The 19255-nt window shown below is 36.2% G+C and overlaps 1 protein-coding gene and 1 long non-coding RNA gene across 7 annotated transcripts in view; one reads left to right on the top strand and one right to left on the bottom strand.

Moving 5' to 3' along the window:
• Positions 1 to 6969, bottom strand: part of CHORDC1 (cysteine and histidine rich domain containing 1) — a 42944-nt gene extending 35975 nt beyond the window's left edge. For 4 of the 5 annotated variants that reach the window (XR_012333372.1, XR_004527848.2, XR_012333373.1 and 1 more), the window contains exons 1-3: positions 6711 to 6969; positions 3250 to 3299; positions 471 to 527 (exon numbers count right to left, since the gene is read on the bottom strand). Coding sequence is in view for 2 of the 5 variants with exons in the window: in XM_004320355.4 (XP_004320403.1) it covers positions 471 to 527; positions 3250 to 3299; positions 6711 to 6774 (171 nt within the window). In the remaining 3 variants the exon portion in view is untranslated. The remainder of the gene's footprint in view (positions 1 to 470; positions 528 to 3249; positions 3300 to 6710) is intronic. The other variant, XM_073808324.1, reaches the window with a different exon arrangement.
• A 5-nt stretch (positions 6970 to 6974) lies between these two features.
• On the top strand, positions 6975 to 12481 carry LOC141279331 (uncharacterized). 2 transcript variants are annotated; one of them, XR_012333375.1, is made up of 4 exons: positions 6975 to 8219; positions 8580 to 8638; positions 11749 to 11886; positions 12042 to 12481. It is a non-coding gene; the product is annotated as an uncharacterized lncRNA (long non-coding RNA). The 2 variants fall into 2 exon arrangements; XR_012333374.1 differs by having other exon boundaries at positions 7185 to 8638.
• The last annotated feature ends 6774 nt before the right edge of the window (positions 12482 to 19255 follow it).

Here is a 19255-nt window from a genome sequence, read left to right as displayed (position 1 = left end):
AAAAAAAAAAAGGTTGCTATCAAAAATAAACCTAGGGCTTCCCTGGTGGCACAGTGGTTGGGGGTCTGCCTGCCGATGCACGGGACGTGGGTTCGTGCCCCGGTCCGGGAGGATCCCACGTGGCGTGGAGCAGCTGGGCCCGTGAGCCGTGGCCGCTGAGCCTGCGCTCCGCAACGGGAGAGGCCACAACAGTGAGAGGCCCGCGTACCGCAAAAAGAAACAAACAAACAAACAAAAAACTCTAAACTGACAAGTGGTTAATTAATATCTTGAAACTTTAATCTCAAAAACAGATAAATTCCTTATTTTAAATGCCATAGAAGGGAGGTGAGTAAAAGAAAGGTACTATCTGTGAGTTAACAGGGACTAGTCAATAGATGTCCAAAATCAGACTCCTCAACTCTGGAGCTCCCCATAATATGTACTTTTTGGGAGATAATCTAGGGGAAAAGAAACCCATTAATACTTACTGCAATGCTTAAAAAATCAGAAAAATCAGTTGTTCTTCTCTTACAGCAAGACCAACCCTAAGAAACATAAGAGGGAAAAAAAAATGAAAACCCTATTTGTATGAGAACCACAACCCACTAAAACACTATTTGGATTTATCTCCTTGAATCCCGAAGTAACCTGTATACACAACATAGTTTTATAGTTTTTAAGTGTTATAAATAATTCACCTAATCAAGTGAAATGATCAGTTTTTGACTTAAAAAGTGAATTAACCAATATTAAAAGTGATTTGTGCTGTGACCCATCATGAAAGGAAGCACCTTGAAATATGGAAACAGAAATTGCTCGTTTTCAAGAATAGTACTTGATTTTTAGAAGAAAAGCAATCTATAATTTCTAAAAACTATTTTAAAGGATCTAGGGAGTAAGTGAAGTGCTTTACTTTAAAAATCCATTAAGCGAGAGATAATAGTTATAATAATTCAGTTTCTAAACAAACTCAGCATAGTTGTTCCTCAACAATAAGCATTCTATTTTCAGAAAAACATTAATTCATGTAGTAGCTTAAGCACTGTTAGATCTTTCAAGGTTAAATGATCTTTTCAGCTAGAAGCATACAAATACAGAAACTGTAATGCCGTATGAGATTTCTCAACGAAGTATCAAGCAGCTAAACAATAAATGGTTTTAAGTTATCACCTATAATTCCAATGTAGTACAAAGAATAAGGAAATAAAAATGCAGCAGTCTCAAAGCTTGGGATGTCTCAAATTCGGACTAAGAGTCAGCTTTGCACATATCCACCTGGGCCTCACTGTTTTTCTCAATGTATGCATGAAGAATTTGGTAGTGACTTTTTTCACAATATGCCCTTGAAGTTTTTTAAAAGGAAAATGTTAAATATTCTACAATTCATATTTTCCTTTATTCTGAAATTTAATTTTCTTTTACTCTGAACTGAAATATAGATCAAAAATTACTAATTATTACAAAATTAAATATAAGGTTTAACTAATATAGGTAATATTGTCACCAGTAAAGTTATTCTATATGAAAAAAGTTTTACTGTCTCAATTCTATATGAAGAATTAGGTATTCTGGGAATATTGGGATACATACATGACATAGATTGTTCCCAACTGCCGATCTGAGATCTATGGTAGTCCTCAGTAAAATGTGAAAAGGTAATTAAAGTATGTAAGCATAAGGTTGCAAACTGTCTTTTCTTAAGGACTGCTCTTTTCCCTGAATATGCCTTTTCTAATTTAAATATTAAAATGTTTTTTTTTTCTGTTAATGCAATGTTTAACTTCTCACTTGATTAAATAGAAAACTGACAACAGTAGACACCATACTGATTTATGTATTTTGCCTGAAATCTACAGGGCTGTGGAATTCAGTAGGCTTGGAAAATCTAAGTCTTCATATGTTTATAGAGACAATAATAAACAGTAGAATCGGAGTAGAGAAACAAAAACACTTCAAAGTAAAATCAGTAAGTTTAATTAATCAGTGTAATTAACAGTTGGGTAGTAAAAAGAGGAGCAACGGACTAAATGACTAGAAAGTTAGTGATATCATTACTAGCAGCAGCAAACTTGAAAGGCAGGCTATTTTTGGAATAAGGGGTCACTTCAGAACTCGTCTGTGCTTGCCAATGACACAGATAAATGAAAATATGTTGTATAAGTCACTGGCATAGAGGTGACAAGAATAAATTAAGGACAAGAATGAATGAGCTGAATGAGAGAAAACAGGAAGCCAAATCTGAGAAGTGAAGTATGCCCATGGTTAGGAGACAGGAGGAAAACATCACAGGAAAACAAAGTAAAACAAGAAAAGCAAACACAGAATAAATGGCAATTTAGGAAAGATAAAATCCCCTCACCCCCAGCAAAAATAAGTATTCCCACAGAGCCACAGTTTCCATCCCCATAAAAGCTTGTAAAGAGGCTAAAAAGATGTAAGGAAGAGTCAGATCATAATTTGCCCTACTGAACGTTTGTTCTGTTTTTCTCACTCAGAACTAACCATATTAACATAAACTTGCTATCTGCTTGTACCATTGTTTATATGTAGCTAACAGTTAAAAACCAGTAAGGTCCAACTACTCCCTGAAAGGTAAAATTAGAAATTCTAAGGGCATCGATAATATAAAAACACATAGGACTGTTTATGTTCCTAAGAATACCTAAAACCATGGCAGCCACACTGCAACAGTTTCTTTTGAGATACACAAGGGAAAATGTACCACATTATCATCAATTTTAAAAGATCAATAAACCCAACACAAAAAAACCTGATCAAACAATATTCTATTATTTCTCTAAATCTACAGAACATCAAGGAAAACAGGTGGCATCTCTTTTCTGTACAGTATTACTCTAAACTTTCATGTCTGTCCCAAGAGTGGCACTGTTTAGTATTTATAATAATGTTCCCTAAAATTCAGAGCTGCTCTTATTAAACAGCACCTGCCTGATATATTGAAAGATTAAGAAGTGTTATGGCTTCTACAATTGCTTTCATTTCCCCTCAAAGTGAAGAAATGAGGGGCACTGAAAGTGAGAACTGGGATAAAAGTAACGATTTTATAACTGGAAAAGCCCTTAAGATCACCATCTACTGTCCTCTTTGCCTTTAGTGGAGCACTTGCTCAAAGCACCCCAAAATGGTCATTAAGAAAGCAGAGAGTCACAAGCTGAGGAAAAAAAAAATGAGAAATTCAAGATTTAGTATTATACCTCTGAGTTTACTATACAAATGTGAAAAGACTGAAATGTATCAAGTTCCTACCTTTAATGCATCATGAAAGACTGGAACGCCTGGGTGGTATGTGCAAGCGTCTGGTCAAAAACAAAAGAAAAAAAAAAACTTTATAATGAAGAAAAATCATCATTTCCTTCAGTGTTAACATATAATCCTTTTTCCATATGCAGGTAATACTCTTCTTTTCCTTAAAAATTCAGTAATGCTCGAATTTGATGCATGACACACAGTGCTTAATATAACATTGTATTAAAATAGTAAAGGTTAAAATTCTCATTTGCGTAAGAAAGCTATAAATAAAAACACAAATAGTTCAAGTATAACAAATTATATTTTGTATTCCTCTAATCTTCGTTGTAAAATTTTTTAGTACCCGAACTTCAAGCTCTAAATTTTGACCATCATATTCGGTTTTTACAAAAATACTACCAAATTTAAATGTTCTTATGTGCATCGATCCATAAAGGTTGCCCAAGGGATTACCTAAAAAGATATTTTGGAAGAAAAGGTTCAAATTTTAAAAAACCGATACAATATCTAATTGCTAATTTAATTTTCCTACACAGGTGTCAATTCCTAGATATAAACCTCATTAAAAAGAAGTTTAAATTCTACAATCTATTTTCAGGCTTGTCAATGATTGTTAGTCTATTATTTCCCTACCCCTTCCCCATTATACCACCAAGTTTTACTTAACTCTTATGAAAATGGACTTATTATAGTCTGCAATATATAGAATTACATTTAAAAAAACAAAACAACAGATAATAGACACACATTCCCTAGCTAGATAGCACCATGAGCTCAGAAAAAGCAGGTCAGCTCCAGACCTGTGCAATTTTCTTATAAGGCTACTTTGCTCAGACTTTCACGTCTGTTTAGCTCTCAATTGTCTACAACCTCTGATTCCTGGTGTCGCAAAATGATTAATTTCTGGTACTTTTCTCCCTATCACTGTATTAAGTCAGTATGTTTTCCTTCGTTACTACCTAGAGACCATTCTAGCTAATGAAGCAATTAAAGTGTCAGGTATTTTCATGGTACAGTAAGTAAGCCCAGTTTAGGAAGATGCTATTAATTAAGGGTAGTAGTGGGGCTGAGGGCTGAAAAAGGAGATTCAAAGTAAAAATGAATATGCAGAGGAATATGAAGTTGAGAGGGGAATCAAAGTAGAGAACAGGTAGAATATTTTCAAATATCAAATTTACATACAGTCAGAGGCATAAAACACATGTCTGACACAGTAAGAGGCATGATCATAATAATGGACAGTTCTGGCAGAATGGCAGCAGGAGTGAGTCAGGTCTTAACCATACAACTAGTATAAACAAAATTTGAAAATCACTGCTAAATAACAAGCAGATGGACATTTTCATCTTTAGTGTTTCTTTTCTTTTTAAATCAGGTTTGCCAGTTTTGCCCAAAGTAATATTATGGGCAAGAAGCTACAACACAGTAGCGATTAAGAGCCAAGGGCTTTTAACACTGAGTCCGACACTGGCTCAAATTCTGCCTCTGCCTCTTGCAGCTGTTTCAGTTTCCTCACACGTGTGGATTGAACAAAATATTGTTTGTGAAGAAGTGTTTCTTCCAGAATAGCTGTTTTTAACATACGCAAGTTACCATGTCTCTTTAAAACACTCATTTAACTTTTGTTTCAAATGAAAATGTCCTATCATCTTAGAAAGGAGTCTTCTTATTTTAGTCAATACACAAGGTCAAACCTCTCCCATCCTATAAAACTTTCTCCTAATCAAGTCCACAGTTTTCTATTAGCTCTTGTCCTTACTCCCTAGCCCCATTTTCCATCAACCAGTTACTTGGAGTATTTATTCTAAGTCTCTAATATAACCCCAATTTTGCTAAAGCGGATAAACTTTAAGCAACCTTAATGGAACTCTGCTGAATTTAATACGGTTGACGCTCAATGCTTGAGACTGTCTACTCCTCTGATTTTTCTGGCTTCCCCCATCTCTTTCCTGGGCACTGTACCATTTCACACACACAAAGCTGACTTCCAAAAAATTGGCTGTACCTCCCCTTAAAATTAGGCTGGTACATAACACCCTATAAATAAACATATTGTCCCATTCAACAAAGCATCAGTCTTCCCTTCAATATTAAAGTAAAATGTGTACAGACACTAAAGCAATTTACTTTTTACGCAGGCTACCAACAGTTAAGGGCTTTGAAACCCCTCATTCCTCGATGTTTTCAGCCACTTAAGTCTCACAATTTTCTACCTGAACTTCATATTAATATCATAAAAACGATTAAACTTATCTTTTTCCTCAGAATCCTACCAAAGATCTTATCATTTTAAATTATGTCCCCAATTCACCTGTGCACCAAGATAAACACTGAGACATCTCAAGAGGTGAAAAAGATTTTTTAAGTATCTATTTTAATCTTGTACACAATGAAGAACCATGTTGCTACCATGCTGAACTGTGCTTCTCTATTAAATGCGTATAACACTACACACTTCACAGAGTTGCTGTCAAGGTTAAATGAAATAACATAATAAAGTGATAGACCAATGTCTGGCATATAGAAAACATACAATAAATGCTAGTCGAATTGAGAAAGTGTTACAATGCTTACAACTTTCAAGGATTCAACTCACTTCTTTATCCCATTCACCTATCAAAATTCAAATCCACTGGTCAGGTTCTATTCTTCACCTAGTCTAATCACTAACTTTCACCTTACATCCTTAACTCTACACCTGGGTGCCATAGAGGACATTCAATCACTGTATCCTATAGACCGCATGGTACTAAATGGAAAGACCACTGCAAAAATACCCAACAAACATGGCTACAAAGTAAAGGATGAGGAATGTATCTCCCATTTGGGCGGATGTATCAAAACTTAACAGCGTAAAAATACAAAATAATTTTCTTAACCAAGAACGTTTTAAAGAGTAAGGTTAAAACAAGTGAGTGGATCGAATGAATAAATCGACAGCAGGCTTTCAGACAAATACACTTCTATACTAATAGAAAGAGGCCGAACTTAAACGCTAGGATAACCCGCCCGGGTTAACGCTAGGATAAGGCCTTCCAGGCAATGTCGGTCTGCCTCTGACACACGGACCCAGCAAATCAACCGCAAAGCGAGCCCAGAGCTGGTTAACTTTTGATTCCTTTAAGAGACGCTGTGGGTGGGGGGGGGCGAGGATAAACATGCTCTAAATTCCAGGCCAATTAGACAGTGAGCGGACGACTTAGGCAAACACGTGCGCCCGAGGGGCCGTGGGTCCGTGGGTCCGTGGGTCCGGAAGCTGCAGCGGGAGGGGTTCAGACGTCGTTGCCTGGGCGCCCCCAGAGCGGTCCCGCGCCCTTGGGCGGTCAGGCGGGAGGGGAGGCCCGGGGCGGGGGGCAGCGCGGTGCCGGCTTGCGCGGAGACCCGGAATGCCCTCCGGCCCAAGGGCGTCCACGGGAGGAGGTGGAAGGGAGGGAGGGCCGGCGGCGCGCTTTTCTTACCATCGGAATTGGTCTCGGGATCGAAGCGCTGGCCGCAGCCTCGGTTGTAGCACAGCAGGGCCATTTTCTCTTCCCACCGCTCCGGGTCAGGGTCAAACGCCCAGAACCGCCAGACACTGCCTTTACAACTCCCCTGTCGCAACCACCCGTCTGCAGACTGGGGCGGCTGCCGGCTTCCGGAAACGGCCAGTTCCGCTTCACGAACCTTCGCGAATTTTCCGGTCGCGCAGGCGCACAGGCGATGGGAAGAGGCGGAGGAAGCGCGGCGGCCGGCCGCAGGCGGGGGCCCCTTTAGGTGGGACTACGATGGGTAGGGGGCCGGGGTCGGAGATGTAGCCAAGATATTTGCCGGAGAGAAACCTTAAAGGCTGGAAATGTAGGCATCCGGGGCACTGATGCGCTCTCTCCGGATCTCCTCACTCATTGGCTGCGGGTATCTCGCACAGCGAACGGACCGCCCCGCCCTCTCGGCCCCCGTAGCCAGTCATCCTGCTTCCTTTCGAGACTGAAATTCCCCGTAAGAGCTTGGTCGATGTGTTTGCTCCTTAGCTGCCTGAGAGTGATTGTAGAGTCGTTCAGTATTTCCGAATCCTCTTCCTGGAACGTGGTTGCTTAATAAATGATGAGGGGGATGGTGGACGAATCTCCCTCTGTGCCTCCACTGGCCTGATCTCAGAAGCATTGAAGAAGTGTAGGCATCGGGAGCAGTTTCGGTAACGAAGTAATTGAGGTCAAATCACATTGAAAATACAAAGCACTTGAAAATTAGAATATCAAGGAGAAATGTTGCTCAATTACAGCGCTAAAGTGGTCGCTATTGCTCTAAGACGCTGGGGTAATTGTTATTGTTTCGTGTTAGCTTCCATTTAATCATTTTGCGATGCTGAATTCTCCAATCCTGGATCATCTGGTAAGATTCTATCAAGAGCATCTTAAAAAGTGTAGTGATACATTAATGGGCACACGCAAACAACCCTAGTTCCAACTTGTATGTTTACCAGACTTGGTGTGTTTGAAATAAAAGCAAATGCTTCTTGATAACAGGTATACTGAACAAAATGGGAATATCAGTATTTGTCAAGTAGAAGTAAAAAGCTATACAATATTTCTAACGATCCCAAGTCTGTTCATGAGAAATGAGTTCAGTCCTCCCACCCCAATGAAGAAGACTTTTCATTTTCCATATTCGTTCCTCCATACCTAGAAGTATTAAATTTCTATGTAGTCATTCTAACATAGATATGTACAATGTTGTATTCTCCTTTATTTTACCTAAGGAGTATTTTTCTGTTTTGTTTCATAATCATATTATGAATGATGAGGTAGATTTCTGATGAATAAATTCACTATAACCATTCTTCATTTAATCTCACCAACTTTATTATACAATAAGCTTCAGTGATAAACTTATTGTATGCTGTTTTTCTTATTTTAGATTTTTGAGAAGTAGCAGTAAGGTGTATGAACTGAAAAAACAAAACAGAACACAACCCTACAATATTAAGAGCTGTGAGTTGAGTTTTATTCTGAGTATTATAGAGGACTTACGCCCAGAGCAGCTCTGAGGAACTGCTCTGAAGAAGTAGGGGGAGGAGCCAGTGTGTGTGTGTATGTCTGTGTGTGTGTGTATGATTTTGGATAGGGAATACATGCAGTCAAGCACACATCTCAATAAAAGGTTATCGCTAGCCAGGAGGAACAAGTATCTCAGTTAATGATTTTAGTGCCTTTTTTTTTTTTTTCATGTACGGGAAGATGCAAGATTTTGGTTTCATTAAAATTCTTCCTGAGATATCTAACTATCTAGAGGACCTATTTTGCCAAAGCACAGAGTGCCTCATCCTGTTCTTCCTCTTTAATTCCTTTCAGGGTGTACTGCTGGTCCGTGACTACAGTGGCTAATGACTTGATCCTTGTAGAAGTGAATGGTGTGTGACATTCTTTGTTTTGCAAGGGCTTAAGCCTTTTAAAATAATTTTGGGACTTTAAAGGTATATACTGTCAATTGTTTCCAAAAAGGTGGTATTAATTTGCTTTTTCACCAGTCATGGATGTGAGGAGGAGCGATGAAGAGGTTTAAAAAGTTGGTTGTGGCCAAATCCACTTTCTGAGTAGCCTAGCATTATCATAACATTGCACTGTTTATCAGTAAGCTAACTCATTTAAATGGCTTTAATGTTTATTGTCAGTTTTTTTCAACTATAGCATTTTACAATCAGAAAATAATAAATGCTTATAATAGATAATTTGAAAATATAGAAATGTATGAAAAATAAATCAACAATAATTCTACTTCTCAGCAATAAGTATTGAGATCACTAAAATAACTGATAAAATTATTTCCAGTGGTTCCCCCCTCCCCCCAGGCAAGTATTGGTATGAATGTTAAAAAAAAAAAAACAGAACTGGAGTCATAGTGTCTACAGAAGTTTAAATTATTCTTAGTAAGAAAAGAAAGTATAGAGACAGTGCATTCCACTTCACCCCCAACACTTCATGTCCATTCCCACACTCCAGTGCTGACTACCAGGAACTGTTCAAGAAACTTTGTGGTGGTAACACACATAATTTATATAGCCTTTAAATCCAGCTCCCACCTCCATACCCCCCAACACACACGAACTAGTACATAGTATCTTGAGATTTTTCCCATGCTATGAAAGCAGTGCTGTAGAATAGCTGAAAGTGGGAAGTGGACCTTTGGAGTCAGACTGGGATTCAAATCTGAGCTCTGCAATATAGTGCCTAAAAGACTTTAATCATTTCAGGAAATCTGTCTAGACTTCAATTTTCTCTTCTGTCAAATGTAAATCATAATAATTCTTTAGAGATCATGTAAATGTTGTTAGTGTTAAAAGCATGGAAATCAATCAAAGTGTGGAAATCACTTGTAAAGCTCTTTAGTGCATTGCCTTGTGCATGGTAGGTGCTCAATAAATGAAAACTATTTTTACTTTGAAATGTTCTACAGAAATAGCATGACCAAATGGTATTCAATCCTACTGCCACAAATACCAATATTTTCTTAGATGACATAGGCATTCTTTGTTGTTGCACGTAGATGTGGCTTCCAATATTTTTCTTTTGTAAATAATAATATGATTAACATCCTTATATACAAATATTTGTATCTCCTTTTTTCTCAGCTTAGATCCTTGAAAGTGGAATTTCTATGTAAAATAATATGAACAAATTTAAGATGAAATATACACCTATGCTACTTTCCAGATAGATTATACAAATTTACACTCCCAACAGCAATAGATGAAAGTCCTAGGTTCAGAGCATCCTTCCAGCCTTAAATACTGTAACTTCTAATAATTTTGCTTTCTTTTGTTTTGTGAATTCACTCCTCATATCCTTTGCTTATTTATCTTTTGGAGAACTAAAGATTTTTATTTTGGTTTTGAATAGATTTTTATAATTTTAAAATATTAAAATAGACATTTTTGAAATATTTATTTCATAGTTGACCTTTCTTATTTATCATTTTTTGATAGTAGAGCAATATTTAATTTTTATGCAATCAAATTTATGCATATTTTCCTTTGTGTTTTTTTTTTTCCCAGTGCTTTTATACTTAGGACCGTTGAATCAACTACTCCCGTAATACTGTGTATGCACACACATGTATACCTACTCTGGTTTATTTCTGGGCTTTCTATTCAATTCTATTAAATTATTATCTGCTCTGTTTCACTTATTATTTCACCTGTTTTCCTTAATTTTATTTGTTCTTTTTTCTTTTTTTAAGGTTAAAAGCCTTAATTTCTTTTTTTCCCCTTGTTCACAGATGAAATAATTTAAGGCTATAAATTTGCCCTTGCATACTTTAGCTCCATTTCATAAATTATGTAGTCTTATCATTCTGCTATTTTACTGAATAGCCTAAAGTTGTGGTTATGTATATATTTTCATATCACATATCACAAGAATCTGAGGACTAGATATTTAAGTATTTGAAATTTGCAGTGGTAACATAGCTTTTAAATATTATAACATACACATTTTATACAAAAGATTAGATGGTAACAATATGAATACCAATTTTGTTGGAGCACAACATCATGGCACAAACTGTTCTTATCAGATTAAGAAATTTATGAAGCAGAAATGTACTTGGGCTTAGTTATGGTGCACGTACAATTTTATTTACTTATGCTGTGATGGTGTAAGAATTACATTAGAAATCTGATCGTCAAAATTTGCAAATATTTTTTACATGGAATAACAACTGAATTCTTTTTTGTGGTGAAGCCTATGTTGAATCAAAAAGCAAGAAAGAAAAAAAAGACCTAATCATAGCAGTACCTGTTTTTCTTTTTGCTTCCCTGCATCAATCACATTTTTAGAAATGTCCTGAATTTATTTCACTACTTTGTAAACCAGTATCAATGCCCTACAATAGTGTTGCATATTTTGTAAGTGATTCTTCCAAAATTTGGTTAGTTTTTTTCAAAATAAGCTGAACATCTTTAACAGAAACAGTTTATAAATTTGGATTACCAGAAACCCTTCAGCTTTTGAAGTCCTTTGAAAATTGCAATTTAAAAAAACAAAGATTACAAACAAGAATACATTGAAATTTATCCCTACAAAACAAAGGAGGAAATAAAATATAAATAATCAGAGAAACTAGAAATGATAATTTTGTATATTAAAAAACATAGGTTTATGTTTATACTCTTCAGCATGTGTGAGCTTTGTGAAGAATACAACTTTTCATAGTGTTACCCATATTTGAATTTCCATATAGACTGCAATCCTGATGGAAATAATTTATTAAATTCTCATATCAAATTTGGAAAGTACTTTTTCTTATAATAAATTCTTACTTATTTGTTTTTACTTTTTAAATTCCCACCTAAGAGGGTGTCCTTATTAGTTTCAACAGCATCATAAAATGAGAGGTGAGAATTGTACATGTTTTGTGCCCCACCTCACATTCTCTTGGCCCATCATTTTACTCTACTCATTGTGGATATAACCTAATGTCTCATTTCAAATGAATCACATACTTTTCGTTCTCTATTCCCAGATTTCTCTGGTGCTAGTATGTATTATAAAATGTCCAAGAGAATCCAGTCAGCCCTTCTGATGCTTACCAAACCTGAAAGTGGTAGGAATAAACATGTAATGGTGCAGCCCTGACCAAGTGTTGGATGGGGACTAGTGGGTAAGTGCACCTGAGTCTGTGTCTCAAGTGGACAAATCTGAAATGTATCCTATGAGGCTTCTTAGAGGGATTGAGGCCAACTATTTACTGCAATAATCATACTGCTCAATAAGATATCCTAGGATTCAATTTTCTTTCTCTCCTTCTCTTTGCAGTTTCCCACTCCTCCTCTTTGAGGTGACTTCCTAAAATAGACTGTCTATTAATAAGCTTTTGTCTCCAGCTCTGCTTTTGGAGAGGACCCATACTGAAACAAATTGAAATATGTTGAAATGTGTGCATTCTCACTGAATACCTTTTCTTAAAAAAATTAAACCTTCAAAAAATGAAATTCATCATATCTCAGAATTTTATGGACTACATGCTCTATTAATAGAAAAAGAAAAGATAATTTTACAGGCTGTAAGTTTGAAGATGTTGTCAATTAGGAAGAATGATTTCCTTGTGCAATAATTGCTGGCATTTCCATCAAATTACAGTTTTACATTACATCATCTAAAATGCAAGCCTTTCCAAACAATTTCAATTTTCATTAAACTTTGACAACTTAGATGATGCATGTGAGCGCTAAATGACTTATTTTGCTTAGATTTGAATAAACTAATCAAAATTGTAAAATTTGTTGCTAAGTCATTTATTTGTAGCCATCTTTTATGTCATCTTACAAATACAGAAATATGTCATCTTATAAATACAGAAATAATCACGAAGACTTACAGTTTCTAAGTTCAAAAATTTTATATGCATGGTCCTAATATTGGAGTATTCTAGACTACATTTTTTTCCAAGAAGAAATCCCAGTTTAGAGATAGTTTCTTTTATATCTTCCTTGCTTCAAAGTTAGAAACTTTTATGCAGTTTGTTATAGTATATAACAAAGATGTTTTCAAAGAACATCAAGACAAACAAATCCACTTTATATATCTAACTAAAATGTAAAATCCTTGAAAGCAGAGCTTTTTGTCTATTTATTCACTACCATATCCTGAATGCTTAGAACAATGACGGACACAAGATATACACTCAGTATATATATATATATTTTTTTTCTTTTTTTTGAATTTAATTTATTTTTTTATACAGCAGGTCCTTATTAGGCATCAATTTTATACACATCAGTGTATACATGTCAATCCCAATCGCCCAATCCAGCACACCCCCATCCCCACCTCCCCCACCGCTTTCCCCCCTTGGTGTCCATACGTTTGTTCTCTACATCTGTGTCTCAATTTCTGCCCTGCAAACCAGTTCATCTGTCCCATTTTTCTAGGCTCCACATGTATGCGTTAATATACGATATTTGTTTTTCTCTTTCTGACTTACTTCACTCTCTATGACAGTCTCTAGATTCATCCATGTCTCTAAAAATGACCCAACTTTGTTCCTTTTTATGGCTGGCACTCAGTATATATTTATTAAATAAATTGAATGAATGAACTGATATGTACTCAGTAGAAAGGAGCTAAAAGGTGGTAAATTCATAATTAATTTGTAGCTGATGTTTTTCTTTAGTTTGTAGAATTTGGAGCAAAATTGAACAAATTTAAATATAGAAATTAATTTAGAGATATTTATATTACAATTAACAAAACAAAATTAGACTCCAGAAAATATATAAATTAAAAAGTCCATGTAAATTGAAAAGTCAGTTTGCATGAAGGCAGAAGAAGGAATACTTTTAAATGTTAAGGGTTAAGTTGAAATTTATTATTTTTTAAAAGATAAAGTAACTTTTTAAAAAACCAAGTTGAAATTTATTATTATTTTTAAAGACTATGGATAATTACAGGTTCAGTAAGTATTGCAAAGCTTAAACATTGTTATAAAGTATAAATTTTTTCCACAAGATGGCAGCAAAGATTTATTTTAGAATAATTAGACAACCTCTGCCATCATACAAAATGATGTACATCTTTAAAAGCTATAATGTATAAGGAATGTGGGGCATATTTTTTCTTATTCCTTGGAGGTACCACTTCATCAGGAAGGTATTCTCATTGGTGGCTAGAGTTTCTGTGATTCCTTATACTTGCCTCCTTTCTTTTAAATGCTCCACCTCCATTTCACTTTTCATATACTTCCAGATTAACCTTAAATTACAAATCTGAACATGTCACTCATTAACTAAAAAAAAAAAAATCAATAATTCCCTAAACCATACAAAATAAAGAATAATTCTTTTAGTTTATTCACTCAATCAACTCAGTAGCTATATTCTATTTACAAAGCACTATGATAGGCCCTAGGAGAATAAACAAGATAATACATGGAGCTTTCCAGTTTGGGAATTACAAATATGTAAAGATATAGGAGATTGGTTCAAGATGGTGGAGTAGAAGGATGTGCGATCACTCACTCTTGCGAAAGCACCAAAATCACAACTAACTGCTGAACAATCATCAACAGGAAGACACTGGAACTCACCAAAAAAGATACTCCACATCCAAAGACAAAGGAGAAGCCAAAATGAGATGGTAGGAGGGGCTCAATCACAATAAAGTCAAATCCCATAACTGCTGGGTGGGTGACTCACAAACTGGAGAACACTTGCACCACAGAAGTCCACCCACTGGAGTGAAGGTTCTGATCCCCACGTGAGGCTTCCCAACCTGGGGATCCGGCAACAGGAGGAGGAATTCCCAGATTATCAGACTTTGAAGCCTAGCATGATTTGATTGCAGGACTTCAATAGGACTGGGGGAAACAGAGACTCCACTCTTGGAGGGCACACACAAAGTAGTGTGTGCATCGGGACCCAGTGGAAGGAACAGTGACCCCGTAGGACACTGAACCAGACCTATCTTCTAGTGTTGGAGGGTCTCCTGCAGAGGCAGGGGGTGGCTGTGTCTCACCATGAGGACAAGCACACTGACAGCAGAAGTTATGAGAAGGACTCCTTGGCGTGAGCCCTCCCAGAGTCTGCCATTAGCTCCACCAAAGAGCCAGGTAGGCTCCAGTGTTGGGTTACCTCAGGCCAAACAACCAACAGGGATGGACTTAGCCCCACACATCAGCAGACAAGCAGATTAAAGTTTTACTAAGCTCTGCCCACCAGAGAAACACCCAGCTCTACCCACCACCAGTCCCTCCCATCAGGAAACTTGCACAAGCCTCTTGGATAGCCTCATCCACCAGAGGGCAGAAAGCAGAAGCAAGAATAACTACAGTCCTGGAGGCTGTGGAACCAAAACCACATTCACAGAAAGATAGACAAGATGAAAGGCAGAGGACTATGTATCAGATGAAGGAACAAGATAAATCCCCAGAAAAACAACTAAATGAAGTGGAGATAGGCAACATTCCAGAAAAAGAATTCAGAATAATGCTAGTGAAGATGATACGGAACATTGGAAAAAGAATGGAGGCAAAGATTCAGAAGATGCAAGAACTGTTTAACAGAGACCTAAAAGAATTAAAGAACAAACACCTAGAAGAATTAAAAAACAAACAAACAGAGATGAACAATACAATAACTGAAATGAAAACTATACTAGAAGTAATCAGAAGCAGAATAACTGAGGCAGAAGAACAGATAAGTGACCTGGAAGACAGAATGGTGGAATTCACTGCCACAGAACTGAATAAAGAAAAAAGAATGAAAAGAAATGAAGACAGCATAAGATACCTCTTAGGCAACATTAAACGCAACAACATTTGCATTATAAGGGTCCCAGAAGAAGAAGAGAGAGAGAAAGGACCCGAGAAAATATTTGAAGAGATTATAGTCAAAAACTTCCCTAAAATGGGAAAGGAAATAGCCACCCAAGTCCAAGAAGTGCAGAGAGTCCCAGACAGGATAAACCCAAGGAGAAACACGTCACGACACATAGTAATCAAATTGACAAATATTAAAAACAAAGAAAAATTATTGAAAGCAACAAGGGAAAAATGACAAATAGCATACAAGGGAACTCCCATAACGTTAACAGCTGACTTCTCAGCAGAAACTCTACAAGCCAGAAGGGAGTGGCATGATATATTTAAAGTGATGACAGGGAAGAAGCTACAATCAAGATTACTCTTCCCGACAAGGATATCATTCAGATTCAACAGAGAAATCAAAAGTTTTACAGACAAGCAAAAGCTAAGAGATTTCAGCACCACCAAACCAACTGTACAACAAATGCTAAAGGAACTTCTCTTAAGTGGGAAACACAAGAGAAGAAAAGGACCTGCAAAAACAAACCCATAGCAATTAAGAAAATGGTAATAGGAACGTACATATTGATAATTACCTTAAACGTGAATGGATTAAATGCTCCAACCAAAAGACACAGGCTCACTGAATGGATACAAAAACAGGACCCATATATATGCTGTCTACAAAAGGCCCACCTCAGACCTAAGGATACGTACAGGCTGAAACTGAGGGGATGGAAAAGATATTCCATGCAAATGGAAATCAAAAGAAAGCTGGAGTAGCAATACTCATATCAGATAAAATAGACTTTAAAATAAAGAATGTTACAAGAGACAAGGAAGGACACTGCATAATGATCAAGGGATCAATCCAAGAAGAAGATATAACAATTATAAATATATATGTACCCAACATAGGAGCACCTCAATACATAAGGCAACTGCTAACAGCTATAAAAGAGGAAATCGACAGTAATACAATAATAGTGGGGGACTTTAACACCTCACTTACACCAATGGACAGATCATCAAAACAGAAAATTATTAAGGAAACACAAGCTATAAATGGCACAATAGACCAGATAGATTTAATTGATATTTTTAGGACATTCCATCCAAAAACAGCAGATTACACTTTCTTCTCAAGTGCACATGGAACATTCTCCAGGATCGATCACATCTTGGGACACAAATCAAGCCTCAGTAAATTTAAGAAAATTGAAATCATAGCAAGCATCTTTTCTGACCACAACACTATGAGATTAGAAATCAATTACAGTGAAAAAAAGGTAAAAAACACAAACACATGGAGGCTAAACAATACGTTACTAAATAACCAAGAGATCACTGAAGAAATCAAAGAGGAAATCAAAAATACCTAGAGACAAATGACAGTGAAAACATGATAACCCAAAACCTATGGGATGCAGCGAAAGCAGTTCTACGAGGGAAGTTTATAGCAGTAAAAGCCTACCTCAAGAAAAAAGAAAAATCTCAATCTAACCTTAAACTAAAGGAACTAGAGAAAGAAGAACAAACAAAACCCAAAGTTAGTAGAACGAAAGAAATCATAAAGATCAGAGCACAAATAAATGAAATAGAAACAAAGAAAACAATAGCAAAAATCAATAAAACTAAAGCTGGTTCTTTGAGAAGATAAACAAAATTGATAAACCATTAGCCAGAGTCATCAAGAAAAAGAGGGAGAGAACTCAAATCAATGAAATTAGAAATGAAAAAGGAGAAGTTACAACAGACACCACAGAAATACAAAGCATCCTAAGAGATTACTACAAGCAACTCTATGCCAATGAAATGGACAACCTGGGATAAATGGACAAATTCTTAGAAAGCTATATCCTTCCAAACCTGAAGCAGGAGGAAATACACAATATGACCAGACCAGTCACAAGTAATGAAATTGAAACTGTGATTAAAAATCTTCCAGCAAACAGAAGTCCAGGACCAGATGGCTTCACTGGTGAATTCTATCAAACATTTAGAGAAGAGCTAACATCCGACCTTCTCAAACTCTTCCAAAAATTTGCAGAGGAAGGAACACTCCCAAACTCATTCTATGAGGCTACCGTCATCCTGATACCAAAACCAGACAAAGATAGTACAAAAAAAATTACAGACCAATATCACTGATGAATATAGATGCAAAAAATCCTCAACAAAATATTAGCAAACAGAATAAACACATTAAAAGGATCATACACCATGATCAAGTGGGATTTATCCCAGGGATGCAAGGATTCTTTAATATACACAAATCAATCAATGTGATACACCATATTAACAAATTGAAGAAGAAAAAGCATATGATCATTTCAATAGATGCAGAAAAAGCTTTTGACAAAATTCAACACCAATTTATGATAAAAACTCTCCAGAAAGTGAGCATAGAGGGAACCTACCTCAACTTAATAAAGTCCATATACGACAAACACACAGCAAACATCATTCTCAATGGTGAAAAACTGAAAGCATTTCCTCTAAGATCAGGAGAAGGATGTCTACTCTCACCACTATTATTCAACATAGTTTTGGAAGTCCTAGCCACCTCAATCAGAGAAGAAAAAGAAATAAAAGGAATACAAATTGAAAAGAAGAAGTAAAACTGTCACTGTTTGCAGATGACATGATACTATACATAGAGAATCCTAAAGATGCCACCAGAAAACTACTAGAGCTAATCAATGAATTTGGTAAAGTTTCAGGATACAAAATTAATGCACAGAAATCTCTTGCATTCCTATACACTAATGATGAAAAATCTGAACAGGAAATTAAGGAAACACTCCCATTTACCACTGCAACAAGAAGAATAAAATATCTAGGAATAAACCTACCTAGGGAGACAAAAGACCTGTATGCTGAAAACTATAAGACACTCATGAAAGTAATTAAAAATGATACAAATAGATGGAGAGATATACCATGTTCTTGGATAGGAAGAATTAACATTCTAAAAATGACTATAAAGCAATTTACAGATTCAATGCAATCCGTATCAAATTATTAATGGCATTTTTTTACAGAATTAGAACAAAAAATCTTAAAATTTGTATGGAGACACAAAAACCCTGAATAGCCAAAGCAGTCTTAAGGGAAAAAAACGGAGCTGCAGGAATCAGACTCCCTGACTTCAGACTATACTACAAGGCTACCTTAATCAAGACAGTATGGTACTGGCACAAAAACGGAAGTATAGATCAGTGGAACAGGATAGAAAGCCCGGAGATAACCCCACGCACCTATGGTCACCTTATTTTTGATAAAGGAGGCAAGAATATACAATGGAGAAAAGACAGCCTCTTCAATAAGTGGTGCTGGGAAAACTGGACAGCTACATGTAAAAGAATGAAATTAGAATACTCCCTAACACCATACACAAAAATAAACTCAAAATGGATTAGAGACCTAAATGTAAGTCTGGACAGTATAAAACGCTTAGGGGAAAACATAGGAAGAACACTCTTTGATATAAATCACACCAAGATCTTTTTTGATCCACCTCCTAGAGTAATAGAAATAAAAACAAAAATAAACAAATTGAACCTGATGAAAGTTAAAAGCTTTTGCACAGCAAGGGAAACTACAAACAAGATGAAAAAACAACCCTCAGAATGGGAGAAAATATTTGCTAATGAATCAACGGACAAAGGATTAATCTCCAAAGTATATAAACAGCTCATGCAGCTCGATATTAAAAAAACCAAACAAT

The sequence above is a fragment of the Tursiops truncatus genome, chromosome 8, assembly GCF_011762595.2.
Source record: "Tursiops truncatus isolate mTurTru1 chromosome 8, mTurTru1.mat.Y, whole genome shotgun sequence".
Taxonomy (NCBI): Eukaryota; Metazoa; Chordata; class Mammalia; order Artiodactyla; family Delphinidae; genus Tursiops; species Tursiops truncatus.
Note: the sequence above shows the minus strand (reverse complement) of the source record. Positions and strands in the feature narration are given on the sequence as shown.